Source organism: Castor canadensis, chromosome 7 (genome assembly GCF_047511655.1).
Source record: "Castor canadensis chromosome 7, mCasCan1.hap1v2, whole genome shotgun sequence".
NCBI classification, from domain to species: Eukaryota; Metazoa; Chordata; class Mammalia; order Rodentia; family Castoridae; genus Castor; species Castor canadensis.
In genome coordinates, this window is record NC_133392.1 from 30,991,792 (window position 1) to 31,018,765 (window position 26,974).

Genomic DNA, 26,974 nt, shown 5'->3' on the forward strand with positions numbered 1-26,974 from the left:
TCAGATTTTAGTGGAGATGTCATGCATGGTGTGAGTCTTGCCTGGTGTGTAGAGGGATGCCTGCATCCAGAGTAGAGGGTCCTCACTCAGCCCTCTCAGAGCCATCTTTTCTGAGTCCTCTCCTAGGACACTGGCAGGTTCTGAGCTGCACTGTCCTTTCCACTCCTGGCACCTTTCTTCTATGGAGGACTGATTGGCTGCTGGGGAGTGGGCAGGAACAGAGACTCCTGGGTCCAGATAGGCCATAGCGACAGTAAGGAAGCACATTAGCTAAGGTTACTTACAGGTGTGATTTGTAATCCTTGAAGATTCTTGGAAAATGGGAATGGTACCAAAAGACAGAAATATCCAGGTTTTCAAAGAAAAGAGTGAATCCCAAGAATTAGAGACAATGAACTAATCCCTAAGCACAGTCTCCTGGTAAGCGGGCAGTGTTCAGGAGAGAACACAGGGCTCCCAGTGACAAACATGGTCCTCTCTGCAGGTGACTGAAGGCCCTGGCCTTGGTCATGCTGAAGGGTGACTCTGGAGACTTCTGCTGTGGCTGTGTGAGCCTCCTGTGGTAAGGAGCAGTGACCATCTTGGACTATCAGACTCCACTCTGCAAGCCAGAGCAGGGCCTGACTTGGCAGTCCCTCTCCCACTTGACAGGATTCCCACCCAGCACAGCACATCCCAGGCACTGACCCTTTAATGAGAATAAGCCCCATGGGGAAGAAGGCCCCCTGCTCTGGCTCTGCCACCTGCTCACACCCAGTGAACTGTCAGTTTGGCCCTTACTCACAGTCCTGGAGGTGGCATGGCGCTGCTGGTTAATAGGGCCCTCTGCAGGCTTGCACACACACCCTGGCTAGTCTTGGCCCAAGGCCAAAGCTGCGTCTGGGCAGCAGCTCCACCCCCTCCCTGCGTCCTCCCAGCCCCTCCCCCTGCTGGGGCAGCACAAAACGCTGACTGTAAGCAAATTCCTGGGGGCAGCAATGGCTGCCCGCGGCCTAGGGCTCAGCAGGGCCTTGGGCTCCTCTTCCAGCCCTGCTTGGAAACGGGCTTCCTCAGAAGCTGGGGCACGCCTGAAGAATGAGTACGATGCTGTGGTGATAGGAGCAGGTAAACCCGGGAGCCAGAGCCCAGGGCAGGAAGGTAGCCCTGCTGAGAGGCCTGGAGGGGCGGTTCACTGAGCCCCACTGCTCCCTGTACTCAGCACAACTTGGCCAGGAGTTTGGGTGGGAACAGGGGTTGGTACAGAAGGTATTCTGGTTTGGGCATCAGGAGCCGTGTTTCTGGTGCTATTTCTGCCATCTGGATTGCTATGTGGGCAAATTCTTGCCTTCTCTGAATCTGAGTCTCCCCCTCTAGAACAGGAAGAAAGGACTAGGAGAGCCCAGGGGCTGCTCTGTTTCTCTTGCAAAATAAGCTAGTTCCTTCCATGTTCTTGGAAAGCATATAGTACGGAAGGGTTGGAAAGAGAACCCTGGGACAACAGAAATGAATTCCACCCACCCTGTGCCCCGAGTTCTGATCACCACCACTGAGGTCACCCATCCCCAAAGGAAACCAGAATCTTTTCATACATAGGAGTTGGGAAATAATAGATCTGAGTCCCAGAAACCCTACTGTGTGTTCTCAAAGGGTGGTGGTCCTCTCAGATATTAGGATCTGCTACAGGGGTCCTGCAACTCTTTGTTGAACCCCAAGCTCAGAGCACACAAGTCTTCAGGGTGCCTGGGTGAGACAGCCAGTCCAGGGCCGTTCACTCCACTCCAGCCCTCCATCCACACTCAGAGCACCCAACTGGGCTCACACATAGGTGACAGGCCTTAAAGATAATGCTCCTCACACAGCTTCAGATGCCACCCTGGCTTAGCTTTTTCATTTTTTGTGTGCCGTCATGAGCTGGAACAAATGTGTGCATAGACACACACATTATCAATATTAAAGGTGTACAACATGATCTTACAAATCAAATATATACTACTATTAATTTAAATTCCATGTCACCAGTTGATACTTATGCCATGCTTTCTTGGGTTTTTGCCAAACTCAGTAGCCAACCTGTGGTTGCAGTTCACCAGTGTGCATAAGTTCAGAAGGAATGCTTAGAATTTTCATTCACTTTAAAGAATAGGACAAGAGTGAAAAAAAGATTTATGTCCCAACTTCATTCCTTCTCCAATGACAGCAATGACTGCTCAGTGAGATAGTATTTTTGTGATATTGGAAGAATATTTTCTCTATTTTTGGTACTGTGTATTCACATCTCCATACTCCAGGTACTGGGTTAAATGTAATCCATGTTGTTTGTGTGTTCCCTCACTTTTTCAAGTCTAACAGCAGAACAGTAGGCGAAGCACTGAGGTTTCCTGTGCTGACTCCCACCGCGGCTGTCCCATAGCAGTAAGGTCACAGAATGGGATCTGGGAGAGACACGGTGTCATATTACTGTGTCCCCCATGCAGGTACCTAGAGGCAGGTGACCACAAGAGCACAGGTAAAAGGCAAATGTTGTAAAGTAAGTAGAAAGCAGCCTACTTTGAGTTCTTAATACCTTTGGTTTAAGTGTAATTTACTTAGTGGGAAGGTTATATAATTTAGTTGTTAACGACGGCTGTGTTTGACAAGTGGCAGTGGGAACACCACTGACTGGCCTCGGAAATGGAAGCACACAGGCCTCAGCCTCATAGACACATCTGCCTGTCTCCACTCTTGGCCACAGCCACCTGCTGCCGGGCCACCGGCTGCCTTGGTGAGAGTTGCCCACAGGGTTGTGTGTGCCTCAGCCTGCGCTTTAGCCACTCATGGCTTCTGTTACCAACATGACTACAGCCTGGGTTAGAGGCATCCAAGCCTGAATGAGGAACAGAGTGGCATCCTCCAAGGTAAAAGTTAAAACTGTCCCTGGAGTCACACCAGTACCTGACAGCCACCTGAGGAGACCCTGATTTTGTCATTTCACTAAATATGCTAAGAAAGACCTAAAGAGCTTGTTAAGATGCAGATTCCTGGGTCCTGACCCTGGAATCAGGATTTTGAGGGAGTTACATCTACCCTGCAACCAGCACTGCAGTGAATCTGAGGCTGGCGGTGGCTGAGAGCACCTCTCAGACCATGTGCTGCTGCTTGAGGATCCCTGGAGGCCACCTGGGGATTAGTGGAGCCTGCAGCAGAAGACCCTACAAGGGGGCAAGTCACCAGAAGCCACAGGAGAGGCAGCCAGGACTTGGGGGTATTGGATCGTCAACTTTTGTCACTTGAGATCCATTTGCACATTTATGGGCTTTGTGACTGAACTGCATCCTGTTGCCTGGAAGACTGCATTCATTTTCCAAGACTGATGAGCACCACTAATTAAGACAAATGTCCACCATGTTTATTCTATCCTTGCAAAGGGTCAGGTGCTCTACAGATTACCACTGGTTCCCCCTGCAACATGCAAGGTCCCAGCATCCTCTCTGCCTTACATATAGAGGTTCATGGCTGTTAAATAGCTCTCTGAGAGCCAAGTCAGGTAAATAACAGAGCCAGGTGGAGCCCAGAAATGCCTGCCTGGGATTTGTATTCAGAGTAGCACTTCTCAAACTGCAGGTTCAAGTTGGTCATGAGTCCCTAACACCATATTTTTAAAACTTTCTTATGAAAAATCTTAAGCACTTTTTAAATGAAATAGAACCAAATATATTATCACATGGTAAGAATTAATGTTAGTTCATGAAACTTTTTTCTGTGAAATACATTTATTCATATGGTGTGTGCCAGGTCACAGTGTAAGATGCATTTCTCCCTGTGGATCGTGGGCAAAGGGGGTTGAAAACCCCACTTTGAGAGATTCAATTAATGGATGAGAAGTTGGCTCAGTGACCTCTTTTTTCTGGAACGTCTCCATGTAGGAAATTTAAAACAAAACCAACTCAGCCATGAAGAAATTCATCACAGGGTCATCGCTGTTCCACTATAATTTGTCAAATTAACAGTTAAGCATTTCATTTGAGTCAACACTGGGTTCAGGTCAGTGCTCAGAGATCAAGGCCATCTAGTGACTTCTAAAATACTCAGCAGGGCATCTGTCACCAAGGAGAAAAAGGACCCAGGTCTCTAGGACTGGCTGACATGCTTCTCCACATCAGCTGCATTTCCTCCTGAGAGTGAGAAACAGAGAAGACTGGCGTGGCCCTGGAGCCTGGAGATCAGCATGTGGCTTTGAGACCACCTGCATGAGAATTACTCAGAGCTTGTGAGGAGTCGGTTCCAGCACACACCCCCAACCCACCAGACGGACCCTCTGGGGACGTGTCTGGGCTTCACCATTCGCCTGCCTTCCCCAGTGATTCCAAGCTTGTCGCAGGGGAAAGGTTCTTGCTACTCACAAGCTTGGTGCCCCAAAGCCTGATTTAGGGATCCCAGCCCAGGGGCAACCCTCCTGATACACTTGCCCCATCAGCTCACCCTTAAAGCACACCTGGTCACTCTAACATACCTTGAAGCTCTTCGTGTTTGATTACTTCATTTTGAAGTACTCCTATTTCGTTCTTGGAGCACTGCAGTTTGATAGAGACACCCCTCTTTAGATAAAGCCTTCTCAGGCATTGTCGTGCCCAGTGTGAGCCACCCTTGGGCCAAGCAAGCCATCTGAGCAGCACTCAGATGGCCACCTTCCATCCCCTGCCACGTAAACTGTGATCAGTCACCTGCTCCTCGTGAGTGATTGAAGCCCCAGTGACCATGGACCCTGCTCCTCGCTCCAGCATGGAACAAAGTTGACAGCTCTTCACTGAAGCCAGGGCAAGAACTGGGGTTTTCTGACTCCTGCTTGAGATGCTATTTCCGTATCCAAGTGTGAACAGGGGAGGGGGATAGGGATGGAGACCTCATTCCTCAAGGAATTTGTGTTTGTCTGCTGGCCAGTGATGCTTTCTTCCCTCTTCCTGTCTCATTGCAGGACACAATGGGCTGGTGGCTGTGAGTACCTCCCCCTGCGGCCCCACCTCTCGGCCCCTGGGCAAGTGGCTCTCAGCAGCTGTGGGGAGGAGCTTAAGGGAGCTGGCAGGATAAAGGTCACAGAAGAGAAGAAAAAGGCAGACTGTTCACTCTCCCAGTGCTGACCAAGGGCTGGGTTGAATGTGTACCTGTAGCCAGTTAGGTTGGATAAAACGGACTGTCTTCCCTCGTGCACAGGGTCCTCCATGGCCTGTGGGAGAGTCAGAAGTGTACAGAAGCAAGCCTCTGAGAAAGTGGGAAAGCATGTCATTGTCATAGAAGGAGCAGGTTGGAACCTGGGGGTCAGGTGCCTGGAGTTGGGTTGGGCTCTGACTCCAGCTTAGGGCCAGTGCTATGTAGAGAGCCTCATACTCTCCAGTGAGGTTCAGGCCACTGATGTACCACCTGGAGGGCACAGCTGCTATATGTCCAGAGTATTCTCTGGTGACCCTGAGGCATCTCCCCTATCAGAGGGGCCAGGACTCCTATCCCCAGCACAGCTGGCTTCTAGATCCGAAGCTGAGCCAGGCAGAGGCACCCGCAGACTGTGCTTCATGGTCCTGAGTCCCTCTACCTCTAGGCCACTGAGGCTCTTCAAGGCCACAAAACAAACAAGGAACATATTGAAGCAGTAGCAACTCAAGGGTATCAATATAGGGGGCTTAGGGAAACACGGAGTGCGAAGGAGCTCCTGTTAAACCTTAGTACCTCACCTGACACATTGGTTTTACTGATCATTCTATAAGGGAATCTTGTGACTCATTCAATTGGTGATTTAAACACTGATTTTTTATTAATGTAAATGCAGATTAGTGTTCCATCTCCGCCATCATCTGTCTATCTTAAAGGCTAAGATGAAGTCACCCTGCCTCTCTGAGCCACAGTAAAGTAAGAGCAAGTGTCCACCCTCACTGCGATGTGGTAAAAAATAACATACCACAAGGACCTGGCACGTACAGCTTGACACACCAGTGGCTCTTACGATTTCAAGTGCCAGCTCAGGGAAGGCCACCATCAATGCCCTTCAGCCAAAGACCACCAAGAGCATGGCAGGGTTGGCCACATTGGGTTTGTTGCTCATTGCAGCAAACAAGAACACGTGCCATGGTGGGGTATCTGATAAGAACGTGTGAGAAAGAAACTAATGTAGGGTCTGAGCTTTGGTGGGAGGATCTGGAGAGTGCCTGAGAAGACAGGAATTTGCTTTAGATTAGACACTTCCAGAAAGTAAGGACAACCTGAGAAGCAGTAAATCTTATCTGTAGGGAGTGGAGACTAAAATGAGGACCACTGAGGACTGGTAAAGAAGTAGAAGCCACTTTTTCTGATCAAGAGGAGTGTTTGGTATTTTGTAGATGACACAGAAACTGTCTTTTTTTGTGTACTTAGAATTGTGCAGTGGGCTTGCTTGGTGTCATTTTATCACTGTCTCACAGTACCCTTGTTTGAGGTTGTCACTCCATGACGTAGTTTATGACTCATGGGAGAGCAATATGGCTTACCTCTTCATATCATGCCAGTTTACAAATATCATGCCAGTTTACAAATATTATACAGTTTACGGCTGTGTGTGTGTGTGTGTGTGTGTGTATCTGTGTGTGTCTGTAGGATATGTTAGGGAGCTAGATCCTGTGTTCAAACAGGCTGGGTTCAATTCCCAGCCTCTACTCATCAGCTCTGGAAGCCTAAGACAAGCTGTTACTCTCATTGAGCCTCACTTTTTCCATCTGCAAAATGGGGGGAAACATGACACCTAGCTCTAGGATAGTGGGGTGGATTAAATGAGATATACCCACAGTGTCTGGCACATAACAGTGCTTTTATTTAAAATAGTTTTATTATATTTTTGTATTTGTGTACATGAATAATACAAGGGGATTCCATTGTGATAATTCCATACATGAGAACAGTGTACTTTGAACAAGTTCACTCCCTCCATTATACTCCCATTCCCTCTGTCTCTCCTCCCCTTTTCAAACAGTGTTTGGTGGGTTTCATTTGCAGTCTTCATATAAACATAAGTATACACATATATGTATGTACATATGCATATACATATGTAGCATACTTCTATCCTCTTTACCCCTCAATATCATTCCCTTTTCCCCTCCCCCTCCTTTTGACCTCCCAGTCCTTTCACATTCTTTTCCCCTTATCGTCATCATTTTAGGTCTAGGATCCACAAATGAGGAAGATCATATTTTTTGAACTTGGCTTATCTCATTCAACATGATGATCTCCAGTTCCATCCATTTTCCTATAAATGACATGAATCCATTTTTCTTTGTGGCTGAGTAATATTCCATGGTAGAAATTGTCGACTTTTTAAAAAGTGCCATCTGAATTTTCACCATCCCTGTTATCACATTGATGTACAGTGGTGGTGGGAAGACCCTCCTTGTGGGACTGTAGTCTCAAGACTAGTTCAATTCAATAAATATGTATTGATTTCTCCTACTGATTGCTGCAGAAAAATAAATAGAACCCCCTGAATCAATTGTTCCCCAAAATGAAGTTCTGTCAGAGCCACATTCATGGTATGTAAGTCCTTGCTAGGGACCAGCTCAGATGACCCTCACAGCAATCCTAGGTAGTAGATAAAACAGGCATGTTATTGTGGGTCTTGTTTTTTTCCATGAGGAAACTGAGGCTGGATGTATCAAGTACCAGAAAAAAGAGAGATTGAGGAGTTGAACCTGGGGAGTCTGGCCCTGCATTCTCAAGTTCCACCTCACCATGCTACCGCTTCATTGTGCTTATAAGACTTGAGACTGCTCCTGCCTGGAGGAGAGGGACATCAGGAGGAGAGGGACAGCTAGGGCACAGTGGGCAGAGTGCAATATGAGTCCCTTGGGCACCAGGCCTCTAAGGAGGGAAGGTCACCTTCAGTGGGGAGGTGGAGGGGCAGGAGCAGACATGTTGATCTTGGAAGACATCTGGACTCATGAGCCAAGGATGCCCACTGACCCTGCAGTGAAGGCCCTAAGTCAGGAGGCCAGTCCCCAGAGATAAAGGGAGGGCCCTATGTTCCCCAGGCGGCCTACCTGCAGAGACTGGGGGTGAATACAGTGGTCTTTGAGAAACGCCACGTGATCGGGGGTGCAGCTGTCACTGAGGAGATCATCCCAGGTGAGTTATAAGAGGTTGGGCAGGGAGAGTAAGGCAATGATCACTGGCAACTGATTCCTCTGATTCTGTTCCAGGGTTTAAGTTCTCCCGTGCATCCTACCTCCTCAGCCTGCTGAGGCCGCAGATTTACACGGACCTGGAGCTGAAGGTAGAGCAGTCCCCATGGCCCTGTGGTTAGGTGGGACAGCAGTTCCATCCTTCCGATGTGAGTGAAGGCACCTTTACTGTGTCCAAGGCAAATGCCCCTCCCTTCCCGTCTTTCCTTCATTCATGGATTTCTATCTGCATTTCACAGATTGATTTCCTCCTGCCCACCCAGTGTCTTAAAAACTAGGAAGTTGCATAAAAATCATAGCCCTTTTGAACATTGAGCTTAATCAGCATCAACCCTCATTTCACATAGTGGCACCTGACTGGTGCCTTGCATGGGCAGGGCTCCATGCTATTCCCTGTCCCCATTACCTTCTGACATCTTATCTGGCCCTCATAGGATACCTGTCTAGAACCTTGAGCACCTGAGTTTGCAAAGCTGCCTTAGACACAAGGCAAATCTGCCCTCATTAAACTTTGAAGCCTATTGCCATTCTTGGAAGCCCAAACAGAAAGCTAGACCCAGACTTTTACCTCCTCCAGCTCCAGGGCTGTTTTGAGAGGATCATGAGAACTCTCCATCTGCCCCTGTTCTCTTCTTTGTCCACTAACCTCTGTCCACTGGCTTGCTCACCTCTACCCTGCACCTGCCACATTGCCTTACCTGTGATTTTTTCACAAACTGCTACTTCATTCCCAAGGCTGACTTACTTCCTACCCACTGGTGCCTCTGTCACTCCCTCTCAGAAAAAAGGTTCCTGGTGCCACCTGTATAAGCACCCTTATACAAGTGTGCACCTTGCTCTTAATTCAAAGTCTGAAATGAATAAGCTGTTTGTCCACTGTTTACAGTTCTTTGGATGTGCCAGCAGGTTCATGTATAGGGATTTCCTAAAGTAAATGACTACAGAAGCTCAAGTTAGAAAATTATTATTTAAGAGAGACAGAGACAAAAAGAGATCCTGGTATAGGACTGGATAGAATTTAGAGTGGGTCTGTGGTTTTCGGTTCATACCACACTATAGCTGAAGGCAATTGGTAAAGCACCAGTTCACAGTGGTAGATGTTGGTGGCCAGAGGCAGCCCCTGCTCACCCCTAGCCCCCTTGCCTCCCACAATGATCTTCCGGGTCTCAGCTGTAGTCCTTCCACTCATGCTTTACTGGGGAAATCTCCCTGAAGTGGGGCTCACAAACCTGTAGGACTATAAGAGTAACCTGGGACCAGGCGGGGAAGCAGAGATTTCCAAGGTTCTTGCATGGAGATGTGATTCTGTAGGAGTGGTTTGGTCTGGCAGCAGCATTTTATGGCATTCTTGGTCATTCTGAAACAGGCGGCTCCAGTCATAACTTTGAAAACCACACTCCTTAAAACCCCCATGTTTCTGGTCCTTCAAACACACCTCATCCCTTCCCAACAACTTCCACCTTGGATGGCTGTGCAGCTAAGAAGTCTCACAGGCAATGAGAGGAAAGACTGCTTTGTTTTGTTTTTAAAGAGAACTTCATGCTCTGACAGACCTCCTGGAGAGGATCTAGTGGCTGTTTTAACATTTACGTTCTTCTGACTCCTCCTAATTAAACCAGCAAGAATGACAAAGGTGCCATTTATAAGAGAAAGTCCTCGGAATCAATCAAAAACTGATTCATGTTCAATTAGTTATACTTGAAATACCTCTTAGGTTCCTCTCTACTGCTTATTGACTTGACTTCTGCATTCAGTCAATGTTCCTGAGCACTTACTCTTTGCCAGACCCTGGGACAAAACCCTTGGGGGGTAGGCAGTGAACAAGGAAGCAGTAAGAGAACTTGAGGTAGAGGGAAGTGGCAGGAAAAAAAGAAAGCAAGGAAATATGATAGAAAGAGACTACAGTCCCAGCCTAGACTGGTAACCAAGAAATCCCCCTTGAGGTGCCATGTGAGCTGATGTTGAAATGTGAAGAAGTCACCAGCCAGGTGGACATCTGAGCAGAGAGTTCCAGTCAGGGGGAAGTAGAGGTGAACAGGCAGAGGCAGACATGAGCAGAAGGCAGGTCAGTATGACTAGAGCAGACAGGTGACAGGCAAAGGAGCCACAGATGATGGGCAAGGGGACAGTGTCAGCTTAGTGTCAGGCTTTGCAAGCCACGATGAAGGGATTGCACTTTATCCCAGTGCAGTGGAAAACCAACAGAGATATTTAATCAGGAAGTGGGATGTGGGATTCATGGCTTCAGGAAAGATCAGTCCTCCTGGATCATGGTGGAGGAAAGAATGGTTACAGATACATTCGTGTGGCAACTGCTACAGTGGATCACAAGATGGTAGCCTGGACTGAGGGCAGTGGACAACTTCTACAGACAGAGCTGACAGGAGTTCACAGTAGAAGAGATGTCAAGGTGTCAAGGGTGAGAGAATAGAAGAACTAAGGATGCCCCATAAAGTTGAAGTTCATTGTATTAAAAGGAATCAATCTGGAAGCTCCTCCAACTTGCAATTAGATTTCTCCATCTCTTTTTTTTGGCAATACTGGGGTTTGAACTTAGGGCCTTGTGCTTGCTAGGTAGGTAACTACTACTTAAGCCACTCCACCAGCCTACCTGATTTCTCCATCTTAATGTTAGAAAGGACCCAAAGGTCTCCCAGCCCAGACCCCCCACCATCACTACCATGTTTAGAATCTCCTCTGTCATATGCCTGTTGTCCTGGTGATTCTGCCTGTCTGGAATGTCTCTGGTTTGGGACAACTCTGGCTGTAATTGTTGGAAAGGTCTGGTTTTGGTTTCCATTTGCTGTCCTAATTCTTCTAGTCACAGATCTCCTTTCTGTGCTCTGGAGTCATACCTTGCTTGCAAGGTAGCATTCATCTGTGCAGCCAACAGAGTGCTTAGTGATGGTGCTGAATGTATATGTAGGCACATCATTGAGCAGAACAAGCCCTGATGTCACTGACCTCACAAAGCTTTCCTTCTACTGGAATGAGGTGAAGTTAAAACTAAAGATGTAGTTAGCTATATAGTGACAAGTACTTCGGGGAAAAATAATGCAGGGCAGTGGGCAGCAAGTGCTGGTGTGATCAGGAAGGCCTTTCTGCATTCAAGAAGAGACCTCAGGCCAGGAGTTGGGAGAAATCTATAGAAAGTGGCCACTGTAAGCCTTACTGGTATTGGTAGCACAGGCCCCTCTGTTGGATCTGTGCTCCTTTGGAGAAGTATACATGCTCTTGTAAAGTCCTGTGTGCTGGCCAAACATCTGTAAATTGAATCACATTTTAAATATATCAAGGGAACTTCCATTTAAAGTGACCCTGGAGTAAATGAGTCTACAAAGTAAATAAAATTTTTTGATACAAATAATTTATCTTTCTTGTATATATGGATTTTCACATAACCGTTGCTTTATTGTGTCTTTCTAAAGATTAATTATTTATTTTCTGAAGTGGGGCAATTATAGATTAGGGCTGTGAACCAAGGCCTGGGAGTCACAGAAATGTGGTTTTGAAACCCATATCCAGCTCCTAAAGTGCCATGCAATAAGCCATTTAACTTCTTTTGACCTCCATTATGGCATTCGTACAGAGAGGATAATGATACTTGTAGGGCAATTGTGAGTGATTGTAATCCCTAGTACCATCTCTGGCACAGGATAAGCATGGCATGCATGGTGTGTTATGGTGTGACATGGCATGATACAGTATGTTGTTACATGACATGGCATGGTGTGACTTGGTATGTGTGGTATGATATAATACAGTATGGTCTATCATTGAGTGCCTGGACAAGACAACGTTTTATAAACCAGGATCATACACCTTAGGAACCTGCACACAGGTACCTAACAGGTCACATGAGCACAACTGAGAAAAGGGCCAGGGCAGACAGTACAGATCCTAACACATTGTCTGTGCTGTTTGTGTTCTGCAGAAACATGGGCTGAGGCTTCATCTCCGGAACCCCTACTCCTTCACCCCCATGCTGGAAGAGGGCACAGGTGGCAAGGTGCCCAGGTCACTTCTGCTAGGCACAGACATGGCAGAAAACCAGGAGCAAATTGCCCAGTTCTCACAGAAGGATGCCCAGGTAGGGAAAGTGACTGTGGACTGAGCTCTTCCTCCCTCACCAGCCTGGAGGGGCTCTTGAAGGGAAATGGGCCTGGTGGGAACTGCAATGTCCACATTGCACAGGCCCAGTCCCTCCCTGGAGGGCTCCAACCTTCTCTAGCCTTTGACCATAGGCACTCTGAGGAAAAGGGATGGCAAGGGTGGTTAAGACCAGTGGACAATGGAGGCCCCAAGCCTGTGTGTGTTCACGTGAGGCCTCTGTCCAGAAGTCTCCACATGAGTTTCAAAAGGAATCTTCATTCTGCACTTGTACTGTGTGTCTTCTATCCCTCCTGCCTTCAGACAGAATCCCAAGTGGTCATCCACATGAAAGCCCAAAAGAGAGCAAAGTGCAGATCAAAGACAAGGACAGAATGAACTGGATCCAGAACTTAGGAGGAGAAAATATTCATTCATTGAATTTGGCATGTTCCCCTGACACCCAAGTCAAGAAAGTGTCGTGATAACATGCAGGCCTGAGAAAGGAAGAACACACATGCAGAGTGGAGAGTCCATGCTGTTTTCTTGGGACTGCAGTCCAGAAATTTGTTTCTGGGTAGCTTTGTCCGGATGAGACCCTGAGTGGTGAAGTAGGCCTGGTGTGGTGGGTTCTGTAGATATGGAAGGATTCTTTGAAAGACCATTTTTGTACCAAGCTTGAACAGCTGAAGAAACAGCATTGAATCATATCCTGGTGGAGACATTTTTACAAGAACTGAGATTAATGCATCTGTGCATGTTGTTTTACCTAACATTAGGCGAAACCAAGAGAACCACAGTCACATGCATTCGTCTCTTCACCTGGAACTTTACAAGCCTGTCTAGTGAGCAGTATCACCTGAGAGTTGAGGTTTTTCCAAATGATTCTCATAGATTGTCTTCTGTAGTGGTCTAGGGACCACTGCCTTCTCCCTCCCCACAATCCTGCCTGTCTCAGACACACCAGATGGGAGTCAGCTCAAAGCCAGAACCCTGCACCTATGAACAACAACCATAGTCCTGGGTCCATTGTAGAACCTAAGGAGCCTGATCTCTGGTTTTGTCTTTGCAGGTTGTCACTTTACAGGCCTGCTCTAGAGAAAGCTATTGAATTTTATTTTTACATAAGACTTCTCGAATGTCCTTTAACACAGAATTTTATGTAATACTTATTGTAATCTCCTAGATATATCTATGGGTGAAGCTGAGCCCAGATTAAATGCTGTGGGCTGAGAATGAAATGAGGGCCTCCAGTGGTGCAGGCTTCCATCCCTGACCCTGTTACCTGTCCCATGAAGGGATGGCAGGTATTAGAAACTGGCTGTGGAAAATTGGCTGTACTGTGGACACTGGCAGGGTGAGAGGATACAGATTTCTGTCACTGCATGTGACGAGGCCACACATCAGACAGATAGACCAAGAAAGAGCAGTCAGCATGCTGGGGCTTTAGGGAAGAGATATAATTTCTACCAGTCATATATAGAAGGACCCAGAGAGAAACTTGTAGGTAGATTTATCGCAGAGCCCACACCCTCAAATACTTGCCAATTTCCTGTGGCTGGTGTTGGCCTACATAGATTCCCTCGTCCCTGGTGGCTGTCCTGTTGCCCAGGACTCTCCGCATGCTCTCTTCCTGCTGCTGATGGAGACACACAAATGCTGAATGGGGAGGACTCAGAAGAGCTAAGCTGAACCAAGACCAGGGATGAGGCCTAAGGAACTATTAGGACTGCACTGTGGGGTATAGCAGCCATGGGGACAGCATTGGGGGTCAGGGAATGGGAACAGTGTCCTTGTGGGATTCTGGACAATGGGGCCTTGTGTTCCAGGCCTTCCCCAGGTATGAGGTGTTCATGAAACGCTTGGTGTTAGCCATCGACCCCCTGCTGGATGCAGCCCCAGTGGATATGGCAGCCTTCCAACGTGGCTCCCTACTGCAAAGATTCAAGCTGCTGTCCACCCTCAAGCCCCTGCTGAAGGCAGGTGAGTCCCAAGGGCAATTGTGAGAGCTCAAAGAGTGACCTTCAAAGAGGTGAACCATTTTCTCAATGCCTGAATCCAAGCCTAAAGCTCCAAGGCAGCTGCCAGATGTGGTCAGTTTATTAAATATGTTCCCTTCAGACTTCTGGGGCACTGCACTGAGAAGGTCTCGGCCTGGCCTGCCCTAAAAATAGAACCTGAGACAAAGACTTGTGGATAAGTAATTTATTTGAAAGGGTAAACCCAGAGAGCTTACCCATACTGTACATGCCTATAATCTGTTACTTGGGAGGTAGAGGTAGGAGGATCCAGGTCAAACACTGGCTCTGGGCAAAAACTCAAGACCCTATCTGAAAAAGTGAGCTAAAGCAGAAAGGGATGGGGGCATGGCTCAAGTGGAAAAGAAGAAGGAGGAAAAAGAGGAAGAGAAGGAGGAGAACAACCTCCAGGGCACCAAACTAGGGAAGCAGGGGAAAGGAGTTGAAAAATCAGATGGAGGAGAGCTAGTGCCGGGGTGTATGACTGCACTGGCCACCACTTGGGTGACAAGGTACCAGATCTTGCTTGGACTCTCTGAGAAGTCTTATGAAGTGCACTTAAGGACCATTCCCAGGAAAAGGAAGAGAGAGATTTATCCATTAGGCCCTGTCCCCTGCTGGTCAAGGGTTTCTCCATAGGGTATTAGCTCTCACACTAATGGGCCATGCATCTGTGAGTAACCTGTCATTGTGCCAGCAAAGGAAGGCCAGGGAAGAAAGGAAGAGGCACATTTTACAGGGCTAAAGTGTGACACTGTCAGAATTTCGGTGTGGGAGACCTGCATTGAGCTCATCACCATGGCCACAGCTAAAACAAGATATAGAAAACAAGAGAATTTGAAGAACTACCTCCATACAAAGATGGTAGGTTTGGTCTCATCCAGGAAAAGTCCTGTGATCAATTAGTGATGTGTGCCATGGGCGTGAGAAGGGAAATTTCATGAAGCATGCTATTATTTTCTACCACCCTCGGGTGTACAGATCAATTTAGTTTCTAAATTCTAGAAAATTACTGAATCAGTTAGCTATGTTCATAAGAAAAAACACCACAAAACTCCATAGCATCTAAAAACGAACATTTATTTCCTATGAGTCTATGTGGTTCAACCAATCCAAGCTGGCTTGGCTGATCTGATCTGGCCTCCCATACACATTGTGGCTGGGGAGATGAGTAGGAGCAGCTCTACTCCAGGTGTCTCTCCTCCTCCTCTTGGGAGCAGTATGCGGTCTAAACATGTGCTTCTAACATCAGTGGAGGAAGTCCAGAGGGCAGTCCTTCATGTCCAGGCCTATTACAAGCCTCTGTTTGTGTCACATTTGCAAACATTCTGTTGGCCAAACAAGTCACATGGATGAGCCTAGAGTCAAGGAGCAGAGCAGGTCAATCCAGCTACAGCGGGTGGGAAGCACTTCAGAGTTATCGGGCAAACAGTGTGAATATGGGGGAGGGTGAAAAATCAGAGCCAGTGGACTCCATCATGAACATCAAAAACAGACACTGCCTTTCAGATTATCAGTTCCAGGAGCTTTGTGCAATAAACATTCATATGAGAAACATTTACTGGGCAACTACTATTGCCAAATATCAAGGTACCCAGGGGCCCCAATGACCAGAGACCACGATCTCTGCCCTCTCAGTCTACTGCCCAGTTACCCTCTGCAGTGGTCTGCATCAGTGTCAAAGCAATGGACCCCTCCAGGAGGTGGACTTTACAGAGTTGAAAATAAGAGTGTAAAGTGCAAGTTAAAATTTTCCCCAAATCATGCTAATGGCAAAATAGAATCAGTGCCCATGAACTTGCAAATGCTGACATATCTCATTTAATCCTCAAAGGTTATTGTCTTGAGGGTATGAAAGATGTCTCCCATTTTACAAAGAACCAGGTTCAGAGGTGTTAAACATATGCCCAAAACCTAGGAAGGTGTGAGAATCATAGTTTGCCCCTGCCATGCCACACTAGAAGGTCCCCACCCCCTCCCACTCTTTCATCCCCAGGGACCACAACAGTGTATTTGCTCACAGCCTGTTTCCATTGATGCTTGTTGTTCTCTTGCAGGTCACACCCTCGGAGCCCAGCTTCCCCAGTACTACCAGGTCCTCACAGCCCCGATTACCAAAGTAAGTGATGCCCAGTCCCAGCCTAGGGTAACCTGGAACCTCTCCAGCCACCCAGGCCCCTGAGCCCTGCTCCTGTGGCCTTGTTTTCCAGGTGCTGGACCACTGGTTTGAGTCTGAGCCTCTAAAAGCCACTCTAGCAACAGATGCTGTGATTGGAGCTATGACAAGTCCCTTCACTCCAGGGAGTGGGTGAGTGAGGGCACCAAGGAGGGGCAGCTGGAGTGGGGCATATTCCCCAAGGAGAACAAAGACAGGAACCACAAAACTGTCATTTATTGAGCTCACCCAACATGCTGAGTACCAAGCCAGCACGTGATACACAGTGAACTCACAGAGCCACATCTGAGAGCTAGAGTTCGGAGAAGAAAAGTGTCTAGCCCAAAGTTACACAGCTAGTAAATAGCAGAGTTTCCAGCCCAAGTTTTCTGAACCCTCCAAATCTTGCTTCTTAGCTAATACTCATGCTTCACTGTGAAAAACTCCCCACCATCCATGTCCTCTTTCCTCCCTCCTCTCCCCTCTCCCCTTCTGCCCTCCCATCAGAGTCCCACCCTTTCCCTCCCCTGTTCCTGCAAAGAACCCAGGTCTCTCCTGTCCCACTCTCCTTTTCCTGGGCCCCAGCACAGACTCATACAGATGCCTCCTATGGAAAGGAAGCTGCCTTTCTCTGTGGGCAGGCTGTGTGCTTACAACTCAATCCAAGAGGAACAGTCAGGCACAGTGAGGTCGATGAGCCACTTGTAGCAATGGAGGGGCGTGTGTGTGTGTTGGGATGGAAGGTACTGCCAGTGTACTTGGGAAATGCAGTAAGAAGCTGACAGTGTGACTCGTCTCTGAAGGGATGAGAGCTCCCCTTGGAAGTGGCTTTTCAGCACATATTGAGGGAACCCCGAATTCCCCAGGGCTGTGGAGAAGGGTTGGCTATGGTTCCTGCACCTTGGCCAAGCTCTGTGATCAACCAGCCAATCTGGATCTTCCAGCTGGGGCCCCAGTCCTTTTCTCTTTGGGTCTCTGGGAAGCCACACTACTGCTCAGTTTATGAAATGTGTCTTTAGGGAATTTGTTTCTTCACTCTTTCAACAACTACTGATGAACACTAGCCTGTGCTAGGTGCTTGGGATGCTGTACTGAATAGACCAGAAATCCTAGCAGGAAGGACAAAGCCGGAGCAAGTAGTGATATGGAAGTGCCAAGAATGTTATGATAGCAGGCCCAGTAGGGAAGCTTACACTGATCTAAAGAAGGCCTCAAAGGAAGAGATGCTTGATCTGAGACCTGAGGAAGAAGAGAAATTTGCTGAACAAAAAGATGAGGGAGAAAGAGGCTCCAGGCTGGCAGCACAGTGGGTGCAAAGGCTGGAATAGAGAGCACGGGTGAGTGTGCCATTCAAGAAACCAAAAGATGCTCAGTTCATTAGCAGTATGGCACATGAGGGGAGCATGGGACGAGGCTGACACTCTGGAGGTGGGACTCTGAGGCTACCTGATACTGATAAGACAGAGAGTAACACTGAACTGGTGAAGGCTTTGGAAGGAGGAAGGTGGCAGGAGCTTGCTGGGTTCTGAGATTCAGGCTCTGGGGCTCATGGAAGAACAATCACCTTTGGGTCAAGTGCAGAGAAGGTGGCTCTGGGGGAGAGGCCTCCTCTGGCAGTGTAAGGAAGAGAGAAGATGGGCAGCAGAAACAGTACAGCTGAGTATTCCTTAGAAGGTAGAGCGGACAGGCTAGATTGGACGTAGGTGGTCTAGGTCAAGGTTGATACCTGGGTTTCTATTGGAAACTTAAAATACCATTCAAGAGGATGGGGAAAGTTGAAGAAGAAACAGCTTGGTGAATGGTGAAAGGTGATGGGTGTAAGTTGTCTGTCAAAAAAAAGCCTCTAAATAGAGGTGCCTATGGGCAGCTGGACTGGAGCTCAGGAGAGCGCTCAGCAGGTGTGAGCATGGCCTCCACCGTGTTGGTAACAAACTCTGCACAGATATGTTTGCATAGGGAGAGTGTAGAATGAGAAGGCAAAGGGCTCTACAAGAGCCTTGAGCTCATATAAAGGCTTATGGAGAGGGCTGGATGGGGAAGGGAGAGGCTGGAGGCACAAGGCAGAGATGGAGTCCACCCCAACCAATCATGCTATGCTCTGCCCTCAGGTACGTGCTGCTGCATCATGTGATGGGGGGGCTGGAGGGGACTCAGGGTGCCTGGGGCTATGTCCAGGGTGGCATGGGTGCCCTGTCGGATGCCATCGCAAGCTCAGCCACTGCCCACGGAGCAAGTATCTTCACTGAAAAGGTGAGGACCCTTTCTCCCTACCCTGATTATTGGCTAAGATCCAGGATAGAATTTGGTGTCAGATTTGGGAGGTTCCATGTATAACTGATGAACAAGACAGGGCTTAGAATCCAGGGACAGCCTGTTGGTGGCTGAGCAATTATCAGCAAGGCCAGTTCTTCTGACCACCCCCTTTGAATTTGCCAGGTGCTAAGCTACATTTGAGCCGAGGCTTCAAGATAGAGGGGCTGGGACAAGGCTTCCCTGAGAAGCTGCAGAGTTTGGAGACTGGGTTTGGGACGAGGAAGTGGGGGTGGCTAGAAGCAGTGCAGACAGTGGGAGAGCCACCAGATTCAACATGGACTTTTCTTCCGGGGTATTCTGGGGCCTCTCACTGGTGGCTCCAGCCAGTGGCTAAGGTGCAGGTGAGCAGAGAAGGCCATGTTCAAGGAGTCGTGCTAGAAGATAGCCTGGAGGTCAGGAGCAGAGTGGTGCTGTCCAGTGCATCTCCACAGGTCACCTTCCTGAAGCTGGTACCACAGGTAAGCAGGGTATAGAGATGAGATGTCTGCCAAGACATGGGCTGAAAAATGGGGAGATCAGGGGTCAAGAAACTGTTGCTGTATTAATACCGCAAAACAAGCACAAAACTTCTGAATTTGGCTACTCTGGGCTTGCACTTCACCTAAGGTCAGCTGTGAGGCAGCAAAGGGGTTCTGCTGGTCTTGGCTGGTCATATTCGTGTGTCTGGGAGTTGGCCGGCTGTAGGTGGTCCAGGGCAGTTCCTGCTGGGAAGACCAGAGTGACTGGTCCCTATTCTATGTCCCTTTCAGCCTCCAGCACAGTGGTCCTGGCACATTCTCAGGGTCTGGCAGAGGGCAAAAGCCAGCAAGCCCAATCATGCAAGTCATATTGTTGGATCGGTTTGCATCGTATCTGCCAACATTGGCGAAAATAAGTCTGAAGGCCAAGCCAAAGGACAGAGTGGGAGAGCACTACAGAGGTGCTTGGAAAGGGGTATACACTCATGGAAGGCTGAGGATATGGGACAATTATTTCATTGACTACATCTTTCTGTTCCCAGATGATAAGATAATGTGTGTATAAGCACTGGCTCCCCTCCATTCTTGGGGGCAAAGCACCACTTTCCCTAAATGTTTCCACTAATGAAACTTAACACATATCAGTGCAAAGCATTAGATTCTGAGACAGTAAGATTCCCAAGAGCTTAGAAACCAGGAGAGAAACAAGGCATGTGAACTTCTGGCCCTGTCCCAAGCAGAATGAGCTGCAGGGTGCTTTACAGTCAGGACAGCTGCAGAGTACAGAGGAAAGAGTGGTTAGTCTGGAGTGGGAAGACTAGGAAGGCTTCCCAGCAGAGACAGTTTGGGCTGAGAATTTCTGGAGGCAGAAGTTAGAAGACCTGCCTAAGCAACTTCCTTGGGGCTTTAGCCACACTAGGCTTTCACAAAGGCTTCTCCTTCCAGGAATGGCTTCCAGAGGCCTTCGTGAAGAGAATCTCCCTGCTGGACACCCAGTCTCCTGTTACCAAGATCAATGGTATGAGGTGTCTGCTTGCAGAGCTGTGTCTGGGAAAACCTGCCCACACCATCCCCTCCATCACCTGGCCTCCAGCCTACCCCCCAGTGCTTTCAGACCCCTAGTCCACCATCTGAGTGAGTAGGGTGAGGATTATAGAGAGAGGACCATGGAGGGCTGGGACCTTACCCTTCCCTTTGGTCCTTCAGTGGCTGTGGACAGGCTCCCCAACTTCCTGGCAGCCCCCAATGCTCCCAGGGGCCAGCCACTGCCTCATCACCAGTGCTCCATCCACCTGAACTGCGAAGACACCTTCCTCCTCCATCAGGCCTTTGAAGACTCCATGGGTGGCCTGCCGTCCCACAGGTGGGTGGATCCTGGGCTTTGTATCCCATGGATGTTCTGACGCAGGGGAAGTGGTGGCTGTCCAGACATAGCAGGGACCAGCATCTTCCACCTGGCACTAAACCTTCATAGTGACCTGGAATCTGCCTAAATTCACACTTCTATTCCAAGAACAGGAAGTGCATCCCAGGTAAGAAATCTGTGGGCCAGGGAAGTCAGAGATGCAGAGGGGGGATGAACAGGAAGGGTCATGGATGAGAGGAAGGGCAGGGCCCTGCAGAGGACAGCGCTGGTATTGGAAGAAGAGTAGAAAATGCTATCTGGGAGAGAGGAGGTTCTCTAAGTCAGCAGCCACAGAGGGCGCATGCTCATGGAGCCCCAGTCCGTATTCTCTCTCATGTCTGACAAGCCCCTTCGTGCCTTCCCACCTCCTGCACAGCTGGGCCTCTGTCTTTTGAGAGCATGCAGAACACAGTGGGGCCACCCCTTTCCATCCTGTCCATTATTCAACAGACACTGAAAACCTATCCAGCCAGGCTCTGCACTGGCCATGGATTGGAGAACGTGGGGTGTGAAACAGACACAAAGCTTATGATAAGTCAGGCACACAAACACTCATAGCATAAGGTAAAGAAGATGGCAGTCTAGAGAGAAGGGGACAGGGCAAAGTTTATTTAGCCATTTACAAATGTTTTGGGCCCTTACTCTGTGTCAGGATTGGTTCAGGGACCCAGTTACAGAGCGGCAAGCAAAGTCAGCAAGGCCTCTTCCACAGTCACTGACCTTCCTTTCTTAGGTGGGAGAGACAAGACAGTCAACAAGCAGGCCCTGCTGATAAGCACTAAGGAGAAAAATAAGGCAAGGACAGGAGTTTTCTGTTTGAAAGAAGATCAGGAAAGTCCTCTCTGATAATGTTTCATTTGAGCAGAGAAGAGAAGGGAGCAAAAACACAGAGCTGGGAAATCTGGGAAAGAACATCCAGGCACAGGAAAGGTCAGGTGCAAAGGCCCTGGGGAAAGAGTGTTCTGTTGTATTGGAGGCAGAGGGACGAGGCCAGAATGGCTGAAGAAAGTGAGCCTGGAGTGAAGGTTCTAAGAACCACAGCAGCCAGATCCCGCTGGGTGCTTGGCCACTTGCCCTGGCCTGCATGGGTTTGCTACGTGAGCCTGACTAAGAGCAATGGGGAATGAGAAATAAAACACACACACATATACAGACATAGAACATAAAACAGAACACTGGTGTCGGGAGGACTACATGTTCCTAGTGGAAAGACATGAGTGTCTACCTAAGTCAGAGTGTTTATTTTATTAGGTCAGTACAAGGAAAAGACTCAGGTAAAAATCAAACTTTAACAATTCTTGATGCAAGGTGAAAGGAATGAGGTTTGGTGGGCTAATTTTCCTAAGGCTAATGAAGCTTAATTACAACACATCAGTTCTGGAATCATCAAGGCACCCAGGACACCTTTCTAAAGTATTGATTAATCTGGCATCAGGGAGTCTCCTAACAGTTCTGGTACTTTATCTAGTTTTGCATCAAGGGGCTGGTATGCAGACACAGCAGGTTGTATTCTTCAAGGAGAAGTGAGAACAAAGGTCAAGACACCTAGGTATTGGGAAAATTATGGTAGAAGAGGCTGTGCAAACTTCTACATGGAGAGGCTGTGCAAACTCCATTATTCCCAGTCCAGGGTCATGCCTGGTCCCCAACAGCCACTGTTCCTGGCTTTCACTCCAGAGAAATTCTTGCAGGGCCTTATCCTTTAGAAAGACCTCCCTGGCCACTGTGGAGAAAAATTTGGGGCATCCGTTGCAATTGGATACTGAGGCAGAATCTATGGGAGAGAGGACCAGGTGGCTTAGACCAGAGTAGAGGCAGCAGAAGGGCATAATTCAAAGCTAAGGAGATTTGCTGTTGGACAGGAAGTGGAGTTGAGTGAAGGAGAGCAGTACGAGGAAAATGATGGATGCATTTGTTGAGAAGAGGAAGAAGCTTTGAGGGGAAAGTAAGTTTTAGAGAATATCAGGCGCTGAGATTTAGAGAACTGACATCCAAGTTCAGAGGGAAAGTTGCAACTGAGGGATGTAGGAGCAGGGGCATTTCACATGGCCTTGAAGGACACTCATATAGTTTAGGTATTTGTGGGGATTGGTCCTAGGACCCCTCAAACCCTGTGGTTACAAAAACCCACAGAGGCTCAAGTGCCTTAAAAACAGAATGGTATTTGCAAGTAACCTACACACATTCTTCCACATAGTTTAAATCATCTCTAGATAACTTATCACATCCAACACAATGTCAATGCTATGTAAATAATTGCCATGCTGTACTGTTCATAGAATAATTACAAGGAGAAAAGTCTGTACGTGTTCAGTACAGATGCTATTTCTGTACTGAACTTTGTAATATTTTCAGTCTGAGGTTGGTGAGTGCACAGAACCCCCAGACTTGGAGGGCTGACTGTATCTGGAGATCAGAGGTAAAAAGGTGTTGGTTATAGACAAAGGTGGCAGAGGCTAGACACAGTGCACAGTTCTACTGGGTGTCAGGCATCTCTCTGTTGTTTGGTCTGCTCAGGAGAAGGTGCCCAGGCTTGGAGGGACAAGGTTGGTTGAAACCTGAGCACCTGAGTACCTGCTGTCCTAGGTTAAGTGTCTGGACCCTAGGGACTTTTGAGTTGGGAGACCTGTCTAGAACATGGGGAAAGAAGTGTGTAGGGAAGGACTGGACCAGAGAGGCTGAGGTTAGGGGTGAGGGGAACTGCTCAGGGTGGTCTGGACTGTCTTCAGGTGGTCTGCATGGAGGCTAAGCCCATGCAGGTAAATAATCACATGGCCTCACAGTGACAACTAGCCCAGTGTTGATGCCATCTCAGGGCCTTCCTTTCGTTCCAGGTCATCTCAGAGTGGCTCCCAGTCCCTTCCCTTCAGACCTGACCCTCTCTATTCCCTGTGTACCTCAGGCCTATGATTGAGCTCTGCATCCCTTCCTCACTGGACCCCACCCTGGCTCCCCCTGGCTGCCATGTGGTCTCCCTCTTCACTCAGTACACCCCCTACACGCTGGCAGGAGGCAAGGCCTGGGATGAGCAGGAGAGAAATGCCTATGCAGACAAAGGTAAAGAATGCTACACTGTCTGATCTCCAGGGTGACAGCTGGCCATGTGACCTGTGGGGGACCACCCCACATACACACAGGATGGGCACCCACAGGTGCTATCCCAAGGGGAAAGAAGTGCCCAAGGGAAACTTAGGTCAACAGGACAACTTCTGCTAGGATCAGGCACTGGGCTAAAGACCCCATTCCTATCCTCACGTTGTTCACAGTCTAAAGGGGGAAACCAGTCACTACCCCACGACATATTTTATGGAACCGAAGAAGGAAGCCATAAATCAGAGAGATAAGGAAGGCTTTCATAGGAAGTGGCATTTGAGTTGGGCTTTAAAGGATAAATAGGAGTTGGCCAGACAGCAAAGGGCATTCTAAGCAAAAGAAATAGCTTGAACAAAGCAATGAGGAGAAAAGGAGGAGACCAGTTGTTGTGTGTTTAAGATTGGCAAAGAGTGGGGCCTGGGCTGACCTAAGACCCACAGGCCTCTATGATGAATTGTTTATTTGAATGTGGACTGTTAGTTTTGTTTGTTTGTTTTTTATGTATTGAGTCATAATTTGCATAGGGTAAAATCAACCCTTTTAGGCATATACCCTAATGAATTCTGGTAAATTTACAAGTTGTACAACAATAACACCTCCTCTTCTTCCCAATACCATCTCCTTTCCCTGTCCGGGACACCCAGTGTTTGACTGCATCGAAGCCTATGCCCCCGGCTTCAAGGGCTCTGTAGTGGGCAGAGATATCCTCACACCACCTGACCTGGAGAGAATCTTTGGGCTTCCTGGAGGGGTGAGTATAGACTTGGGGTCACTCCTCACATTCTTCTTCACCCCCTTCCCTGGCTGAGCGTTCCAGCTTTACTTGGCTTTTGACAGTGGCAGAAACCAGAACTGAGAGGGGACAGAGCAGTGGTCAAATCCAGGGAACAGAAGAGGAGACGAGACATAGAAACCCAGACATAGAGACTCTGGGGGGCAGGGGATGGGGGGAGAAGGTCACCAGGCCTGTGGTATCTTCTCCATATCCCTCTTAGCCTCTCCCAAAGGGAGTGCTTTCCACCCACACTGCTCCTCACTTTATCAAACACAGGACACCAGAGGCCAGGCACCCAGTTAAGAGGCAGCTCCAGCCTAGCAGCTACCAGCCTCAGTGGCTACTGAGCCCTGACAAGGGAAGGGGGCAAGCATGGAACGAGTCACAGATGTGCAATTCACCACAGTGGGAAAAGGCCCAGAGACAAGTGTGACCCGTCACATTAGTAATTTTCTGTTGATTACATGTTGAGATTACTATCCCATGGGTCTAGTGGGTTATATAAAATATATTATTAACTTTAATTTTGCCAGTTTGCTTTTACTTGTTCAGTATACTGTAAAATTTTTAGTTTTTAGTAAACTTAAAATTGCCTGTGTAGCTCTGGTCATTTTTATTGGACAGGGCTGGTCCAGACAGAGAGAGGAAGGCCAGCAACAGGAAGGAAGAGGGTGGTGGGAGTAAGAAATCTTGGCGCAGAGTGCACATGAAGGCCAATGGAGGTGATGAACAGAATGAGCCCAGAGGTAGATGACAGGATTGCGGTGTCATCATGGAGCTAGGAGGGTGGAGAAGAACAGGTTTGGGGAAGAGGTGGCTCAGTTTGGGACCTGGTGAGGGGACAGATGGAGAGATGCTGTTCTCCTTGTCCAGGACACCCTCCCAGATCTGACCTTCCCTCATCCCACCCTGCCTCCTGGCTCAGCCTGGAGTGGTCTGACCTAGGCCCGTGGAGCAGAACCACACTCAGGTCTCTGCCATTGACAGAGTCCCACCATTGACCATGATCCCACTGGACCTTGGACTCCAGAGGCCACACTCAGGTGGACTGCTTGGCCAGTGCACACATTCCTGCAGACGTGTGCACAGGCAGCCAGAGCAAGGCCAACTCTCCTGCTTTTCAAACAGACTGAGAGGGCTACTCAGTCCACAGCAAAACCCCCACAATGCCCTCTTATCTTCCCTACTCTGTCTCCCTGCTGTCTGAAGATGCCCCATCCTTCTTTCTTTCTGAAAACTTCACCTCAACCCAGGACATGTTCCTATTCTTTCTCATCCTCTTCCTTTTCTGCATTTTAAGAACCCAAGAAAATAACCTGGAAGGAGAAGGGCCTCCTATAGAGACCAGGGAATGGGAAAAACCCTCCTAGGCAGTAAAGACTATAGCACTCCTATGTTGATGATTGTGACCCTGCCTCCCCAGAACATATTCCACTGTGCCATGTCTCTGGACCAGCTCTATTTTGCCCGCCCAGTGCCACTGCACTCCAGCTACCGCTGCCCTCTCCCAGGCCTGTACCTCTGTGGAAGTGGGGCCCATCCTGGTAAGTGACCCGTGGTTTTACTTCTTGCAGGGGCTGTGAGGGCTTGGAGGAGGGTAGAGGTCTGGAGACAGAGGAGAAGGATACTCACTGGTCAGGGTGTGGACCTTCCTGCAATGAGCCATCCCTGAGCAGCCTTAGTGCACGGCAAGTGCAGGGCACCTCTGCCAGGCTCCAAAGCTTCAGCTTAGCAGACACCTCCTCTCCACTGGTGTGAGGACTACATCCTGCGGAGAGAGCTCTCTCAATTTCACTTTGGGGTTGGGGGAAATGCACATCCCTAAATCCACATGCACATTTGAGATCAGAAAGGATCAGTAAAGTTTCTCAACATTAAATGTCTTCCCTATGCTGACTCCAGGCCTAAGTGACCTCCCTGGGGCCACGTTTCCTATAGACACCCTCTCTGAGCTGTAGGCCTCCCCGTCTTCCTCACTAACCCTTACTCTTGCATTTCAGCTTCTCCTGCTGAGTGTCTTCCCTTGTAGTAGATGGGCTCGCAGATTGGGACTCTGAAGGCCAACGTGTACTGTGGCCTGCCGTCCCTCAGCTGTGGGTGGAATCCTGCAGAAGGCCCAGATCTCTTTGGCAGCTGTTCTAGTTGTAAGCTGCACTCCTGTCCCTTGCTGACCTGTTTCTGAGTAGAGTTTTGATTCTAGGAGGAGGTGTCATGGGTGCTGCTGGACGTAATGCAGCCCACGTGGTCTTTAGGGACCTCAAGAGCCTGTGAAGCTGGACCAACTCTGACTGAGGAAAGAGATCTCACCCCTGAGCTTCTAAGTCCCCCACAGGGTCAGCAGCCCAGGACGTTCTGCTGTGCTCCAAAGGATGCTGCTTGAGGCAACCATGTTCCAAGGCTCAAGCTATTATTTGAAGCAGGGTTCGAGTTACGTTTAGCACAAGTTAACCTGTGTCACAGGCCTCCATGAAGGACCCCGGGTTTGCTTTATTAAAAACAATGTTTTATATAGATA

The 26,974-nt window shown here is 48.6% G+C and overlaps 2 protein-coding genes across 2 annotated transcripts in view; both read left to right on the plus strand.

Moving 5' to 3' along the window:
* The window catches only part of Hps1 (HPS1 biogenesis of lysosomal organelles complex 3 subunit 1), a 29,560-nt gene extending 25,867 nt beyond the window's left edge, over nt 1–3,693 (plus strand). Inside the window, exon 22 of the transcript XR_012449664.1 lies at nt 485–3,693. The gene's annotated coding sequence lies outside the window, so the exon portion shown is untranslated. The remainder of the gene's footprint in view (nt 1–484) is intronic.
* Pyroxd2 (pyridine nucleotide-disulphide oxidoreductase domain 2) lies at nt 971–26,974 on the plus strand. The gene is made up of 16 exons (XM_020184785.2): nt 971–1,104; nt 4,931–4,950; nt 8,004–8,097; nt 8,172–8,245; nt 12,088–12,243; nt 14,072–14,225; nt 16,318–16,379; nt 16,471–16,568; nt 18,524–18,665; nt 19,052–19,186; nt 20,132–20,204; nt 20,393–20,549; nt 23,494–23,648; nt 24,329–24,435; nt 25,883–26,003; nt 26,660–26,974. Exons 1-16 carry the CDS (start codon nt 978–980, stop codon nt 26,728–26,730), a joined length of 1,746 nt encoding a protein of 581 aa, XP_020040374.2. The 5' UTR covers nt 971–977; the 3' UTR covers nt 26,731–26,974.

Bases quoted from the DNA above. Each gene is read 5' to 3' on its own strand.
- Pyroxd2 (XM_020184785.2), top strand. From the start codon at position 978: ATGGCTGCCCGCGGCCTAGGGCTCAGCAGGGCCTTGGGCTCCTCTTCC. The intron at 12,244-14,071 runs GTAGGGAAAGTG...CTTGTGTTCCAG, and splicing joins TCTCACAGAAGGATGCCCAG to GCCTTCCCCAGGTATGAGGT. The intron at 23,649-24,328 runs GTAAAGAATGCT...CGGGACACCCAG, and splicing joins AAATGCCTATGCAGACAAAG to TGTTTGACTGCATCGAAGCC.